This window comes from Salvelinus sp. IW2-2015, linkage group LG20, assembly GCF_002910315.2.
Source record: "Salvelinus sp. IW2-2015 linkage group LG20, ASM291031v2, whole genome shotgun sequence".
Classification (NCBI taxonomy): domain Eukaryota; kingdom Metazoa; phylum Chordata; class Actinopteri; order Salmoniformes; family Salmonidae; genus Salvelinus; species Salvelinus sp. IW2-2015.
In genome coordinates, this window is record NC_036860.1 from 27769106 (window position 1) to 27783597 (window position 14492).

At 43.3% G+C, this 14492-nt stretch overlaps 1 protein-coding gene across 1 annotated transcript in view; it reads right to left on the reverse strand.

Moving 5' to 3' along the window:
* Nucleotides 1–14196, reverse strand: part of LOC111981964 (kin of IRRE-like protein 3) — a 308738-nt gene extending 294542 nt beyond the window's left edge. Inside the window, exon 1 of the mRNA XM_024013468.2 lies at nt 14050–14196. Coding sequence (XP_023869236.1) covers nt 14050–14098 — 49 coding nt within the window. The 5' untranslated portion in view covers nt 14099–14196. The remainder of the gene's footprint in view (nt 1–14049) is intronic.
* Nucleotides 14197–14492: the final 296 nt, after the last annotated feature.

Here is a 14492-nt window from a genome sequence, read left to right on the forward strand (position 1 = left end):
AGAATTTATTTGTCTGTAGAAATGCAATTGAAAGCAAGCTAACTTTCACGTGAACGCGCRTGGCCAGCTCGTGGCTCTCTGCCAGACCTCTGACTCAATCCCCTTTCATTCGCCCCCACWTCACAGTAGAAGCATCAAACAAGGTTCTAAAGACTGTTGACATCTAGTGGAAGCCTTAGGAAATATGACCAATCTCCCACTGTATCTTCGATAGGCAATGAGTTGAAAACATACAAACCTCAGATTTCCAACTTCCTGTTGGGATTTTTTCTCAGGTTTTTGCCTGCCATATGAGTTCTGTTATACTCACAGACATCATTCAAACAGTTTTAGAAACGTCAGAGTGTTTTCTATCCAGATATATTAATAATATGCATATCTTAGCKTCTGGGACTGAGTATCAGGCAGTTTACTCTGGGCACCTTATTCATCCAAGCTACTYAATACTGCCCCCAGCCATAAGAAGTTAAAAACGTGAATCAAATAGAGCATTGGTATATGCGCACGAACACAATCRCTGATTATATAGTAATTATCATGGTTGCACTGAAGTCATATAACTATTGAATGGGGAAGACAATGCTTTGATGACTGATCTTGTATGGCAGAAGAGTTTGCCTTCTCCATCCATTGTAACCACCTGYCTGTCACGCCCTGACCTTAGTATTCTTTGTTTTCTTTATTATTTTGGTTAGGTCAGGGTGTGACGAGGGTGGTATGTGTTGTTTTAGTCTTGTCTAGGGTTTTGTATGTCTAGGTGTGTGTGTGTCTAGTCTAGACATATGTAGGTCTATGGTGGCCTGGATTAGTTCCCAATCAGAGGCAGCTGTTTATCGTTGTCTCTGATTGGGGATCCTATTTAGGTTGCCATTTTCCAGTTTAGGTTGGTGGGTTATTGTCTATGTTGATGTTGCATGTCTGCACTCCGTGTTTATAGTGTTCACGTTCGTATGTTATTTTGTATAGTTTGTTAGCGTTCTTCGTGTTCAGTCGTTTTGTATTAAAATATGTATTCACATCACGCTGCGCTTTGGTCTCCTCACTACGACGAACGTGACACTGCCCAGTATGTCAATGTCAGTATTTCTATTAATTAGTAATGATGACAAAAATTACCAAAACTCAACTGTTGAAACCATATGCTCCTTTATACGGCATGGAATTGACACAAAACATTGCATTTCTTGTTATTATTTTCAGCGCCACACGGCCTGTGTCCAATTTATCTTAGCATCCTCCCAAAGTGTACACTTGTTCACTTCCCTCACTTATTGAAAAGGAAATGACTGGTTAAAAAAAAGGGTGTAAACTCCCACTAGCACTTGCCTCCACCAATCCAATGCTTTTAAATTAATATGAAGTAGTGAAAGTGTGCCCATTTCAGGAGAAATATTGGTACGCAGCCATGGTCCTCACAAACTAAGACTACTTTCTGACCTCAAAAAAAAAAAGAAGAAGTTTCCACCTCAGTCGTCAATTTTAATTTAACCTTTATTCAACCATTTGGACCTGTTCCAAAATGGACCTGGGGCTATACCATCTGGACCCGATATGCATAAATTATATATTTTTTATATAGTGATCCGATCCGAGGACAATTAGACCCGTTCCGTATAGACCTGGTCGGAATCAGACCAGGTCTGATCCGAGTGAGAGAAGCAGCGAAAAGTCAATTTTTAAACTACTTTATGAACCAGATTTGATAAAGCGTGAGGGAGAGGAGGTAGAGAGAGGTGACTCTGTAGCACGGGCCATGCTGTGTGTGTACATTACTGTGAGTGTAAGCAAGTAACACGGGAACAGGAGGGAGGGAGGGAGAGACGAGAGACTGCAACCACCAAAGCTGACTCGCACTATAGTAGACTAATAGCTGCCATAGTAGACTAATAGCTGCCATAGATAGGTTATTTTTCATACAATATTATTACGTAGTACCGGTCTTGACTGCATTAAATCGAGAGATGCTGGCTAGCTAGCTAGCTAGGCTAATTGATGCTGCATGCTCTTTCTCGTCCTACACAGTTACAAACAACAACTCCATTTAGAATATAAAGTAGCAGCCTACCTGATGGCTCTTGGTCGTTGTAGCCTTTCCTTCAACTTTTAATTCCATCATCTAATCAATGGAAGATTGAATAAAGATATCTCCTCACTTTTACCTCACACGGAGGCTCTATGACTTTAACCTATTGACGCTTTGATGTCTTATGATTGGCCAACAACAACAACAATTGCTACACACGTCACTCTCGTGAAAAGAAAAGAGCAGCAGCATAAATGATACAATCACTCTCTCTCTATTGCAGCAGTCACATTCAGATCTGTATGGGTCCTTCCGGCCAAGTCCAATTAAAATTACACAGACCCGTGACAATCATATCAGATCCAACCCAGACCTGWGACATTTWWWWWAAATTCTGGATCCGGACCCACCTGGGTCACGGATCGGGTCTCGGGTATTTGGGTACAGGTAAATCCGTAAAGACCTCTGCCTCAATGTAGTCCCTAGCAGGGACAGACCTAATCRATACTCCAGACAAGTGGATGACATGGAACTTGTGTGATTTGCAGTTGCTGTCCCTCCCACAGTAACCGACTGAACCGGTCGCTCGGCCCCCACAGTCCAAAACTCTTTGTTGATTCAGAYTGAAGTTAGGTCATGTCTGCTGACTCCGCTCCAGCGCTGAGGCTCCCAATGAACAGCCAATCAGGAGGGGATATAGCTGAATTGCTTTCTGACCGGCACTGCCCCTGACACTGGTCTACACTTATTAACCACGATACAATGACCTTTGGTATTCAATTTGACAGGCAGAGCATACTATGGCATTGGAACGCTTGTTATAAAAAGTAAAGTTACYATTCTGAAAATGCTCCATTCTTTGTCTGGCCGGAGAATTGCTAACACTTCATTTCGCTGACAAGCTTAAGTCATCAGTAGAAATGGACTGGCAGTTTGGGGAAATGCCATGTCCAGTTGGCCATGTCTAAATCGTTTTTTTGTTTGCATAATAATGATAATTTGGTTAATAATTGGTACCTTTGTGAATAAAATGGTGTAGTGTGTTAAAGATGCCTGGGCCGATTTGTGGTTCCAGTCTGTCCCTGGTCCACAGTTTAGATGGTGTATATGCATCGGTCCCGGTTCAAATATTTAAGAAATGAGTGCATCGGTCCGTGGGACCCCAAACTGATCCAAATGTAGCATGCAAAAGTCAGAAAACGTATTCACATGTTAAKAATCGCCGGTTGACTAACATTTTTGCTCAAATTACTTTCGCTCTACTCTACGAAAATACCTCTTTTGTGGCAACTGCGTTCTCTCCTTCAGTGTCGAATTAAGCATGTATATGACAACCGAAGTCAACAATATCCATTGCTAAAAACAGCTGGTCAAACTAGAAACATGTGGGAGGATATGACAACAGAGCGCCACTTGATCTATGACTGCAACATTGAAGGACCTGSGAAATTCATGTTCATCCCATCACTCACCACGTTAGTTCATCAGATGTCTCTGCAAAAACAAAATGAATGCTAGCTAGCTAAGTTTTTCCTCGTTGGACCTGCATTTGCAATGTATCCAAATTCGGTTTGTGTGGTTCTTGGTTTAGCTTTCTGTAACTTTGTAACAAGTACGGTCTGCATGTGCWGTGCTTTATATTGAGTCATGATTAGGTGTCCCATATATCTGTCCAAGAGACATCCAAATGTCCCATATATCTGGTTTTAATGCCCATTCTAGAATGCCAATCAGAAATGAGTATTCAACAGAGCTGTGGTATAAAATTGTGATGAATAATCTCTCTCTCTCCATTAGGCATTTTAGTTCACAGCAGTCAGCCACTTCTATTTTGACACCAGCGCAGTACTTCTCAGCCAGCTAGAACCCCCTCCTCCCCACTTCCTCAACTTTCTTCTGTACCCTCCCTCCCTCCCAGACTACCTGGTCCTGCTGCTTTGGGCTGGGACCATTAGGCGGTGGAGGAAACCCACGGGCCCAGAAAGAGTTCCAAACCTGGCTGAGACGGCCAGGATACTAGTGCATGGGCGGGAGAGTACTGTCACATGTTCAAAGTTGCCTCGAAGGGGAATGCATTGACCAGCAGCATAGAGTGAGTGAGCGAGAAAAAGGAAGTAGCGATGAATTATATAAGGAGACATGTGAATTATATAAGGAGACATGAAGCAGTATGCCTACAAATGACACAATAGATGAAATATATCTGCTGCATATCTCGGTTAATACGCTGAGGGGAGTGAATGAGATGTCTAGGACAGCTGTGGGGAAGTGGCAAACTTACAGGATTTCGATACGGTGAAGTCCTCTTGAATTTGTAGGCTTATGCAGATATTACACTGAACAAAAATACACAYGCAACATGTAAAGTGTTGGTCCCATGTTTCTAGAGATGAAATATAAGATCCCTGAAAATGTCCATATGCACAAAAAGCTTATTTCTCTCAAATGTTGTGCACAAATGGGTTTAAATCCTTGTTATTGAACATTTCTCCTTTGCCAAGATAATCCATCCACCTGACAGATGTGGAATATCAAAAAGCTGATTAAACAGCATGATCATTACACAGGTGCACCTTGTTCTAGGGACAATAAAAGGCTACTCTAAAATGTGCCATTTTATCACAAAATACAACGCCACAAGTTTGAGGAATTATGTAATTTGCATTTCTCTACCATAAGCCACCTCCAACGTTGTTTTAGAGAATTTSTCTGTACGGCCTCACAACTGCAGACGACCACGTGTAACCCAGCCAGCCGAGGACCACCACATCGGGATCACCTACGGGATCATCTAAGACCAGCCACCCAGACAGCTGATGAAAATGTGGGTCTGCACAAACTGTCAGAAACCATCTCAGGGAAGCTCATCTGTGTGCTCGTCATCCTCACCAGGGTCTTGACCTGACTGCAGTTCAGTGTCATAACTGACTTGAGAGGGAAAATGCTCATCTTCGATGGCCACTGGCAYRCTGGAGAAGTGTGCTCTTCATGGATGAATCCCGGTTTCAACTGTACCGGGCAGATTGTAGACAGCGTGTATGGTATCTTGTGGGCAAGGGGTATGCTGATGTCAACATTGTGAACAGGGTGCCCCATGGTGGTGGTCGGGTTATTTTATGGGCAGGCATAAGCTTCAGACAACAAACACAATTGCATTTTGCCAATTGCAATTTGAATGCAGAGATACCGTGACGAGAACCTGGGGCCCATTGTTGTGCCATTCATCCACCGCCATCACCTCATGTTTTAGCATGATAATGCACAGCGCCATGTCACAAGGATGGTGGCTTCATTAAATAGTACCTGCAAAACACCAGTCTCAATGTCAACAGTGAAGAGGCGACTCTGGRATGCTGGCCTTTTAGACAGAGTTCCTCTGTCCAGTGTCTGTGTTCTTTGCCCATCTTAATCTTTTATTTCTATTGGCCAGTCTGAGATATGTTTTTTTCTTTGCAACTCTGCCTAGAAGGCCAGCATCCCGGAGTCGCCGCTTCACTGTTGACTTTGAGACTGGTGTTTTGCGATGTACTATTTAATGAAGCTGCGATTTGAGGACTTGTAAGGCGTCTGTTTATCAAACTAGACACTCTAATGTACTTGTCCTCTTGCTCAGTTGTGCACTGGGGCCTCCCACTCATCTTTCTATTCTGGTTAGAGCCATTTTGCGCTGTTCTGTGAAGGSAGAAGTACACAGCGTTGTACGAGATCTTCAGTTTCTTGGCAATTTCTCGCATGGAATAAATAGCCTTCATTTTTCAGAACAAGAATAGACTGATGAGTTACATAAGAAAGTCCTTTGTTTCTGGCCATTTTGAGCCTGTATTCGAACCCACAAATGCTGATGCTCCAGATACTCAACTATTCTAAAGAAGGMCAGTTTTATTGCTTATTAATCAGAACAACCGTTTTTAGCTGTGCTAACAGTTGCAAATAGGTTTTCTAATGATCAATTAGCCTTTTCAAATGACAAACTTGGATTAGCTAACACAACGTGCTATTGGAACACAGGAGTGATGGTTGCTGATAATTGGCCTCTGTACGCCTATGTAGATATTCCATTAAAAAGATCTGCCGTTTCCAGCTTCAACAGTCATTTACAACATTAACAATGTCTACACTGTATTTCTGATCAATTTTATGTTATTTTAATTAACAAAAAATGTGCTTCTCTTTCAAAAACAAGGACATTTCTAAGTGACCCCAAACTTTTGAACGGTAGTGTAGTTTTGACAAATATCCACTAGGGATGCTGTTCATTGTTTTCGTGCAGCACAAGCAAAAACACCATTCTAATTTGGAAACTAATTGTTATATTTTGTGATAAAAAAAACACAGACTTGCAGATCCCTGCTGTATGTTTTATTATTGCGATTAGATTTTTAAAAGCCCAATGTAGCCGTTTTTATAACAATAATTTCTGGGTAACAATTAATTATCTTACTGTAATAGCTTTTTAGCAATAAAAATATTTCTCAATCAAGAATTTTGCTTAGACTGCCTGGGAGTGGTCTGTGGGGAGGGGGAAACTAAACTACCTGTTATTTGCAGAGACGTTTGGAACTCTTTTTGTTATTGATCTATTAACCAATTTACTGGATGGGGATGTCACCATGGAAAGCCGAAACTCCCACCCATGCAAACCTGCTGATTAGGTTTTATTTTCAACCAGCAACTATCAGGAAATACCACTAATCATATATTTTCACACTTTCATAGTGTTAGTTTCAATTAGCTGTTGTACAATATGATATAAAGCACAAGAAAAACAGAACTGACAGCACTGGGCCTTTAAATGTGGCTTTTGGGGATAGATAGAGTGGTTAGAAGTGGGCCTCATGGCAATGAAAGAACATAACAGAGCTATAGGCTTCTCTGGAAGCCAGTGTATCATCTTAATCTCTGTGAAAAGGTATCAGTCTGCTGCCCACTCTTATCCAGTATGAACACTTGACTGCTCCCCTTCTCCTCAGACTGACAAAGTGCTCTGCGTCTGAAATGGGAAAATAAAGAGGAGAGCTGTCTGGCCCTAGCTGCCATCGTCTCACTCTTAGATCCCTGTTCACTTTCGGTTGAGCCGTCTCACCTGTCCCTCTAAACCATCCGCAACCAAGCATCATTTAAAAACACAGACAGCCTACCCCTCCCTTAAAAGCCCCCTGCTCATCCGCCCAGCAGCCACGCTCTGCTCCAATGTTTTCTCCCTGGGCAGCCTGGGAGACATATTGAGTGTACACTCCCTTGCTCCCTCTGGGAGATATCTGATCTGACATTAGGCCTTCTATAAGGTAAGGCTACATTAAACTACACTCTGCTTCAAAGGCTTTGCTGTTTATAAATTCTACTCACCACGAGTGTCAGTGAGCTGATGGTGGGGTGTTTAGCTCCTGGGCGGAAGCCAAGCAACAGTGGCAAACGGATGAGTCCGGTGCGGCTGGGAGATTTGTGATGGATGTCATCTGTGAATTAAAGCCACGACTGTAGCGGATTCGCCAAGCAAGCATGTCAAGATGAACTCCCTTGCTCAATGATAAGTCACCCAGCCCATTATGAGTRCATCACTTTATCCATGAAACATAACTCAATCTTCTGTTTTGCATCCAATGGATTTGGGATGGCGTGCATTCAGCCAATTGACCTTTTCAAGGTTATGAAATTAATTGGATTTAAAGCTCACTTTGACAGAGCTCAACCAAAAACATAGTCAACCGGGTATCAAACTATACCTTGCTTTACAGTATACTCATATTAACCCATCCCATTAAATTACTCGTGTGTACCATCTACAAAAGTAACTGCTGGCACCAATCAATCTTGAAAGTCGGCGGAGATCTGCCACAGTGTTTCTGAAGCCTTTGACTTTCCAGAATCAGTCGAAAAAACTTTGGGAACAAACTTTTCCCCTGAAAGGGTCATTATTAGAGGCCTTCTATTAGAAAGGCTTTTTGCTGAACACAGTCTTCCAGCTTCAGCTGAGGTTCAAGTGACGGAGTTCAAAGAAACATGCCGTGAACAATTATTATAAGCTCACATGGTGATTGCTTGTGCGCCCCATCAAAAACATGGCATCAAAACCCCACCACCACCCCAGCCATCCCCAAGCCCCCAGTTTACCATGCAAAATAACGAGGCTGGAGTAATTGAGCACAGCTCAGATGGGTTTCTGGTGCCTCACAGGCGTTAGATCACAGACAAACACCAAGCRCTAATGATAAGAAAAGCTCCTCCGCTGAGACTCTTCAGGATAGGGAGACTGGTCACTTCACTATCCAGTTAGCTATCGAGTTAGCTAGCCGGCCATTAGCGATCCAACAATAGAGCCCAAAGGGAGGCTAGCTAACCTAGCGATGCTATAGATGCTATATTCATGGGAGTGCCGCCCCAATGCCTTTGTGAGGAATGCATAGTAACAGCAGGGAAACACACATCATTATCTGAAGGTGAGGAGCTTCACTAGTTCGCTCCAAGGCCCCCATCCCTCGCCTTGCCAGAGTCCATGTGTACGGATTAAAAGGCTAATTTACTTTAATATTGCAAAAAAGCGCATGGTTGAACTTGGTGTTGTGGAACCTGATTCCCCCCATTCATACAATTGCGTGTGTTGTGCAATCAGAGGGTCTCTCCGCCTGCACAAGGCAGCAAAGGAGAGAGTGTGTGTGAGAGAAGAGGAGAAATACAGAGAAAGAGAGAGAGTGAAAGATAGAGTCAAGTCTGTCCAGGTGGAATAGGGGCAGTGCCAGAAAATTCCGGCAGATACTGCCTCCCTTATTAGATCAGCAGCTCAATTCTTCAAAGTGCCTCCTGTCCCGCAACACAAAACACATCTTCCATTCTGCAGGGCCTGTGCAGGACATAACAGCTCTGTCAATATCTACGCTGGCTTGTTTACTCCAGCATTTTTCAAATGCTGCCCGGAAAATGCAATGTAACAACAGTGTGCAGCGCAGATATAGATCTGCGGTGACAGGTGCATGATTCATAGCAGCAATAGTATAGGAAAAATGATGTTGATGTTTCCGCAAACTACTTCGGCAACACTTTGGCAGAGGAGGAATGAGTGATGAAATCATTGTGCGAGACGGCGTACCTGCTCGGCGTGCAGTCACGTGTAATGCGCAGATGTACGCTGAGGTACACAAATATACACACATGAACATACAATGCACATCCAAAGCAATCCTGCCACCTCTATGCACCTCTCTGAGCAGGTTGTTGGCAGCTCCTACAGCCCTCTGGGAATGCAACAGCACTTTTGCTTGATTTACAATACAAGGTAGAGATCAACCAATGGTAAATGTGTAACTGTAACGATAGGAGAATAATTCAGAGARAAGATAAACACCAAAGTGTTAACATAACCTTTCTTTCCATAACCGCCATTTTTGTCAAATGGATATCCATCGATTGGACAGCTGATGCTAGATATAGATTCCCTATTGATCGTTGGAGTGATTAGTGGCAATTCCGGGTTCTATCTTCTCTCTGGAGACCTGGAGTTGATGAGTCAGTTACGGTGAGACGATTCTGTGAACGCTTCCCGAATGGCACCCTGTCCCCTATATAGTGCACTACTTTTGACCAGAGCCATATGGGCCATTGTCAAAAGAAGTGCACTATAAAGGGAATAGGGTGGCATTTGGAACTCATCCTGTGTCGGGCGGCTCAAGAGTGGGGCTTTCTGTTGATTGTTTCCTGTGCATTAGGCATCAGGTTGAAGTGGATTTATCCGTCAGCAAACAGAGGGAAATGCACTTGGAGCAGTGTGGAACCCGCTGCACAGTGCTGTACTACACTTCCATGACCTTATTTTAATTTGCTGTTTCCTTATTTATGAACTGTGTTCCCATTTATGCATGTGATAAAGAACAGTATATAATAGAGAGAGATGGGATGCACAGGTGTGTGTCAGGGTGCTATGGGGTCAATTCAATTTCAGTGCAACCGATTCAGGGAGCGAATTTACATTTCAATTCAAAAATTAAGGGACAGTCGTTTTAAATTCACTTTTTGAAATTGAATAGGCTCCAAATTCTGGTTTCTATGCATGTTTGTGACTGATCTAGTCAGGTCAGCATGTTATCTGTYTGTCTCTTTCTATGCGTTGGTGCCACAGATTGAAAGTAATGGGAGAGTGCTGTCCAAGGTGCTGAAGGGGTACTGTCTAATGTACAGGTGTTGTCCAAGGTGCTGAAAGGTGAACTGATTTACTCAGCATTATACAGTGCAAAATCTGAACAAAATAGTGCCTCTATCTGGCTGTGCATCTCTCTATGCATTGGTGCCATAGATTGAGGTTGATGTCAAAGGTTCTGCAAGCACATATTGCCTGTGTAACAAGTCACAAACTGAATATGCAAATCAGTAACAACAAAAATAACTACAGAGYATACTGACAGGCAGCTTTGAATAGCATGACAATGTTTTGAAATATACATATTCCACACGGCACATTTCTGAAGCGCCGCGTACATCATTAACTGCCGTGCTGTCAATTCTGAAGGCAGTAAAGGGCTGTGGAGCAGTATCTTGCCAGTTGCCACAACATCTCAAAGCAGTGTATTTTCTTTCATACATTAACTCAATTATCTGAATAGCGAGGCCACTGCAATCACTGCAGTGTCCATAGGTTAACACAGACACCGCCAGAGGGTATAGTGGCAAGCAAGTCTTTAACCAGAAAGATCAAGCCCAGTTCACCACGATGTATCGGGGGCTGTTCTTTAAGACGGATGAGGCATAAAAAAAAGTGCAATCACACTCCATTGGGAAAGTCATTAGGACTTTCCTGTGTAAAAGACGCGGTGAAACTGTGATCAAAGATGGTTTAGTATGAAAATACTGTACAGTATGTAGAAACTGCTTCTCCAATGGAAATCCCCAATCACGCTTGCAGGTAATGTCATGGTGATGTTGGCTTGCAGAAACACGTCATCGGGTCATCTAACAGTCATCTTGTGCCAAACTGTGCATGTGCTGACCTTCAAATCAAAGGCACTCCTTCGATATAGTTATTATTGACGAAAATGAAAACGTGTCAGTTTGCCAACTTCACGAGGTTGGAGTAATAACATGTTCAGCTACTTAAGAAATTGGATCGAATCTAGGTTGTGCCTTTATATTTCGAGAAAAATGAACAACTATTGGAATAATTTTCCACTTCTCTCATTGACTTCTCAAACCCCAGTCTGGTCTGCTTTGCAAGCTTTCCCGGAAGTCTTGCAATGTTGGGCCTCTGGGTTTATAAACTGTGCTCATGCCCCTAGGAAACTCATCCAAAGCCAAAGGCTGTAGCTAGAAGTGTGAGTGGGTGTTGTCTCATAGTATGCTCACCTGTGCCAGAGCTTGACTCTGAGGTAATCTCCTGGAATTGCCAGGGGCTAAACCACCAGTCTATTTTTAAGATAATGATTTTAGATTGGCCGTAGCTCTCTGATGGTCAACGTTGCAACACTACAGGTGAACATCTTTCCACGTGGCTTCCTTACCTAAACCATTTAAGTGTCTCTGGTTCATTCTAAGACAAAGGCATCGTGATTACTTTCCACTTGACAGTGTGCCATGTAAAACAGTCCCTTTGCTGCTAGTTTGTAGGACAGTGAGAAAGTTCCTGAATGCAGCATGCACCAGACATGGCGTTGCCATTTCATTGCTCTTTTAGAGTTATATTCAAAGGCATCACCACCCCGCCCCATTGGGAGTACAGGGGGACTGTGATCTTAGCGTGATAATCCTTGAGTGGCGGAAGCACAGGAGAGCCGAGTTTGGAGAACATAGGCGGGGATGGAGTGGGGTAGAGAGGTGCTGCTCAGTGCTCATCACTACTCCCACCATAGCGTTACTGCCAGGAGCTCCAGGAATGAAGGATTTATGTGAAGATGAATAAGGAGAGGTGAAGGAGTGTAGAATGGCTGTTTAATCAACACACTTTAACCTTTAATCAAGAGTCAGTTGTGTTCATTGTATGCTTTTAATCGGTGTAAGAGGTCCTTTGAAACATTCTGTAGTACTCTGATACTGATGGCAGCCTTGGGCCCCCCCACCCCCTCCTCCTCATCCTCTGTTTTCGATAACCACTCTGATTCGGCTGACAACAATGGATGCAAACTACAGCTCTTGATCAGTGTGTCACAAGAGAGAAGCGACGTCAAGGAGGAGCACTTGATCCCCCAGACGACTGAGAAAAAATATATATGGCGGTCGGCGGCAAGCACTGAGGCTTGGCTTGGGCTCAACTGCAAACTGATTAGAAGCCTTAGAATGGTAAAGCAGGATCCAGCAGTGACTGCCAGATGAATTAGCAGTATATACAGTATGTTGGTTAATTATAGGGGCCTGAAGTTGTCCAAGCTCTGACAGCTTGCAGTTTGGAGAAAAAATGCTTGTAGAGGAGAAGAGATATTAACCCATAGGTAAGCTTATTGCTTAGAGAATGAAGCAGTCATTTGGGAACCATAGAAAATGCCCCCAACCTCTCCCACTTACAATTTACCGAGGGGAGTAGATGGGGTAAAAATCCTATATTAACTTCCGACGCTGGCGCACACACTCATATACTCATAAAACGGAGCAATAAAGCTGACACCCTCTTGAGGTTTGATGTACAGCCTCTGAAGAGTGCTGCTGAGAGCGTATTAAAAGCTTTATTACTGGTGTCAAATTCAAATTAGTGGTGCGCCGCGCACGCTGTATGTCCAGAGCGAAAGGCGGAGTATTTGTACAGTCATACACGACTGGTTCCGTACACCCAACCTTAACATTAGGATCAGCAATAATATTTGGGGAATTACCATTTAGACTAGCAGAGATATATGGCTGAGCAAGTGAAAAAGGAGTTCAACAGTGCAACAGAGGAATTGGACAAATCTCGGAGAGTGTATCAGACAAAGGGGAGAGGAAGTCACTTCAGGGGAGGGTGAGTGTATTGAAACGGAGAGTTATGGTAAAATCTTCTGTTTCTAACACCCATTTGCAATCATAGGCCATAGCTTTGGAATTACTGTGAAAAATATGTGTAAGTAGAAACACATACAAGACACCACACCCACACAACACACACCCACACACACACACACACCACACACACACACACACACACACACACACACACACACACACACACACACACACACACACACACACACACACACACACACACACACACCACCACACACAACACACACACACACAGTCACCCAAAACACATACACACACATCATTTTTGCATGCACCTGTGTGACATTGCATATACGAGTGTGGAGTTAATAATTAATCTTTGAGAAACAACTAAATGACAATGTTAAAAATAAATGTCTTACTGTTACAAAACTATCCTTGAAACTTCAAGAGTTTTTGAGATGACCAATGTGACTTTTCTAAGGACAGACATTCTGGTATTCCAGAGTGCAAGGAGAAATAAATGCTTAATCTTGTTTCTCTGACACACTGATGAATGATCCCAGCATGTTCAGATCAATGCAATGAGAGACAGACACAATTTCAACACCGTAAGCAGGATTTCAATTCAAGCACACCTGCTCATTCAGAACAAGCAAAGACAACATCCTTTCTTGCTAGACGTGAGATGCAGACATATAGAAAGTCAGGGACATTTCACAGTTTATAAGGACACAGAAAAGGATTCATTTCAATTAAAAAACACTGATGTAAATCTCAATAACCAAAGGAACTTATAGCTCTCTGAGATTACACCACAGTCCCACAGTAGACAATTCAAGTATCACTCAGAGCTACTGTGGAGAAGCTATAGCAAAGGCACATCAAACTGCGGCCAAACTTACAGTAAAGCGGTCCCCCCAAGTCACAGACGTAATATCAATTACAGAGCTTCCCCCATCCATACGGATCAGTCAGAGTCACAGAATGGAGAGAGGGGGGGAGAGAGTGAGAGATAGACAGAGAGAAGAGAGAAAACGCGGCTCACTTCCATACGGATCAGTCAGAGCCACAGAAGGGAAAGAGACAGAGACATATAAAGAGAGAGAGAGAGACAGATAGCACTGTTAACTTACCAAGTCCAGCCATCCAAGAGAAGAGAACCAGCCAAGGGATCATCATCATTAAAGAGAAGTAACGGGGGAAGAAGTCTGCTCCTGTGTGCCCACCGTCTGTGAGATGTTGCTGACGCCGAGACAAAGTTAGTAGCAGAGGTATAAAGAGAGTTGTGCGTCTGTCTGTGTGTGAGAGGCTGGCACTGTAGCGCTCTTCTTCAGCTGCTGCTCTCTCAGTGAGAGTGTGTGYGTCTTCTGTCCTGCTCTCTTTTTATATATCGTCTCCTATTTCCCAGAAAATCAAATCTTCAGTCTTCCCTGCTGCCGCTGGCTCAGCTTCATTCTAGCTTTACTCAGTTTCACTCTCCCTCTGTCTCTCTCTTTCTTTCTCTCTTTCTCTTTCTGCCGTTCACACTCTCAGTGCATCAGTGTGTTGCTCTACAACTGCGTCTCCCATGCTCTCC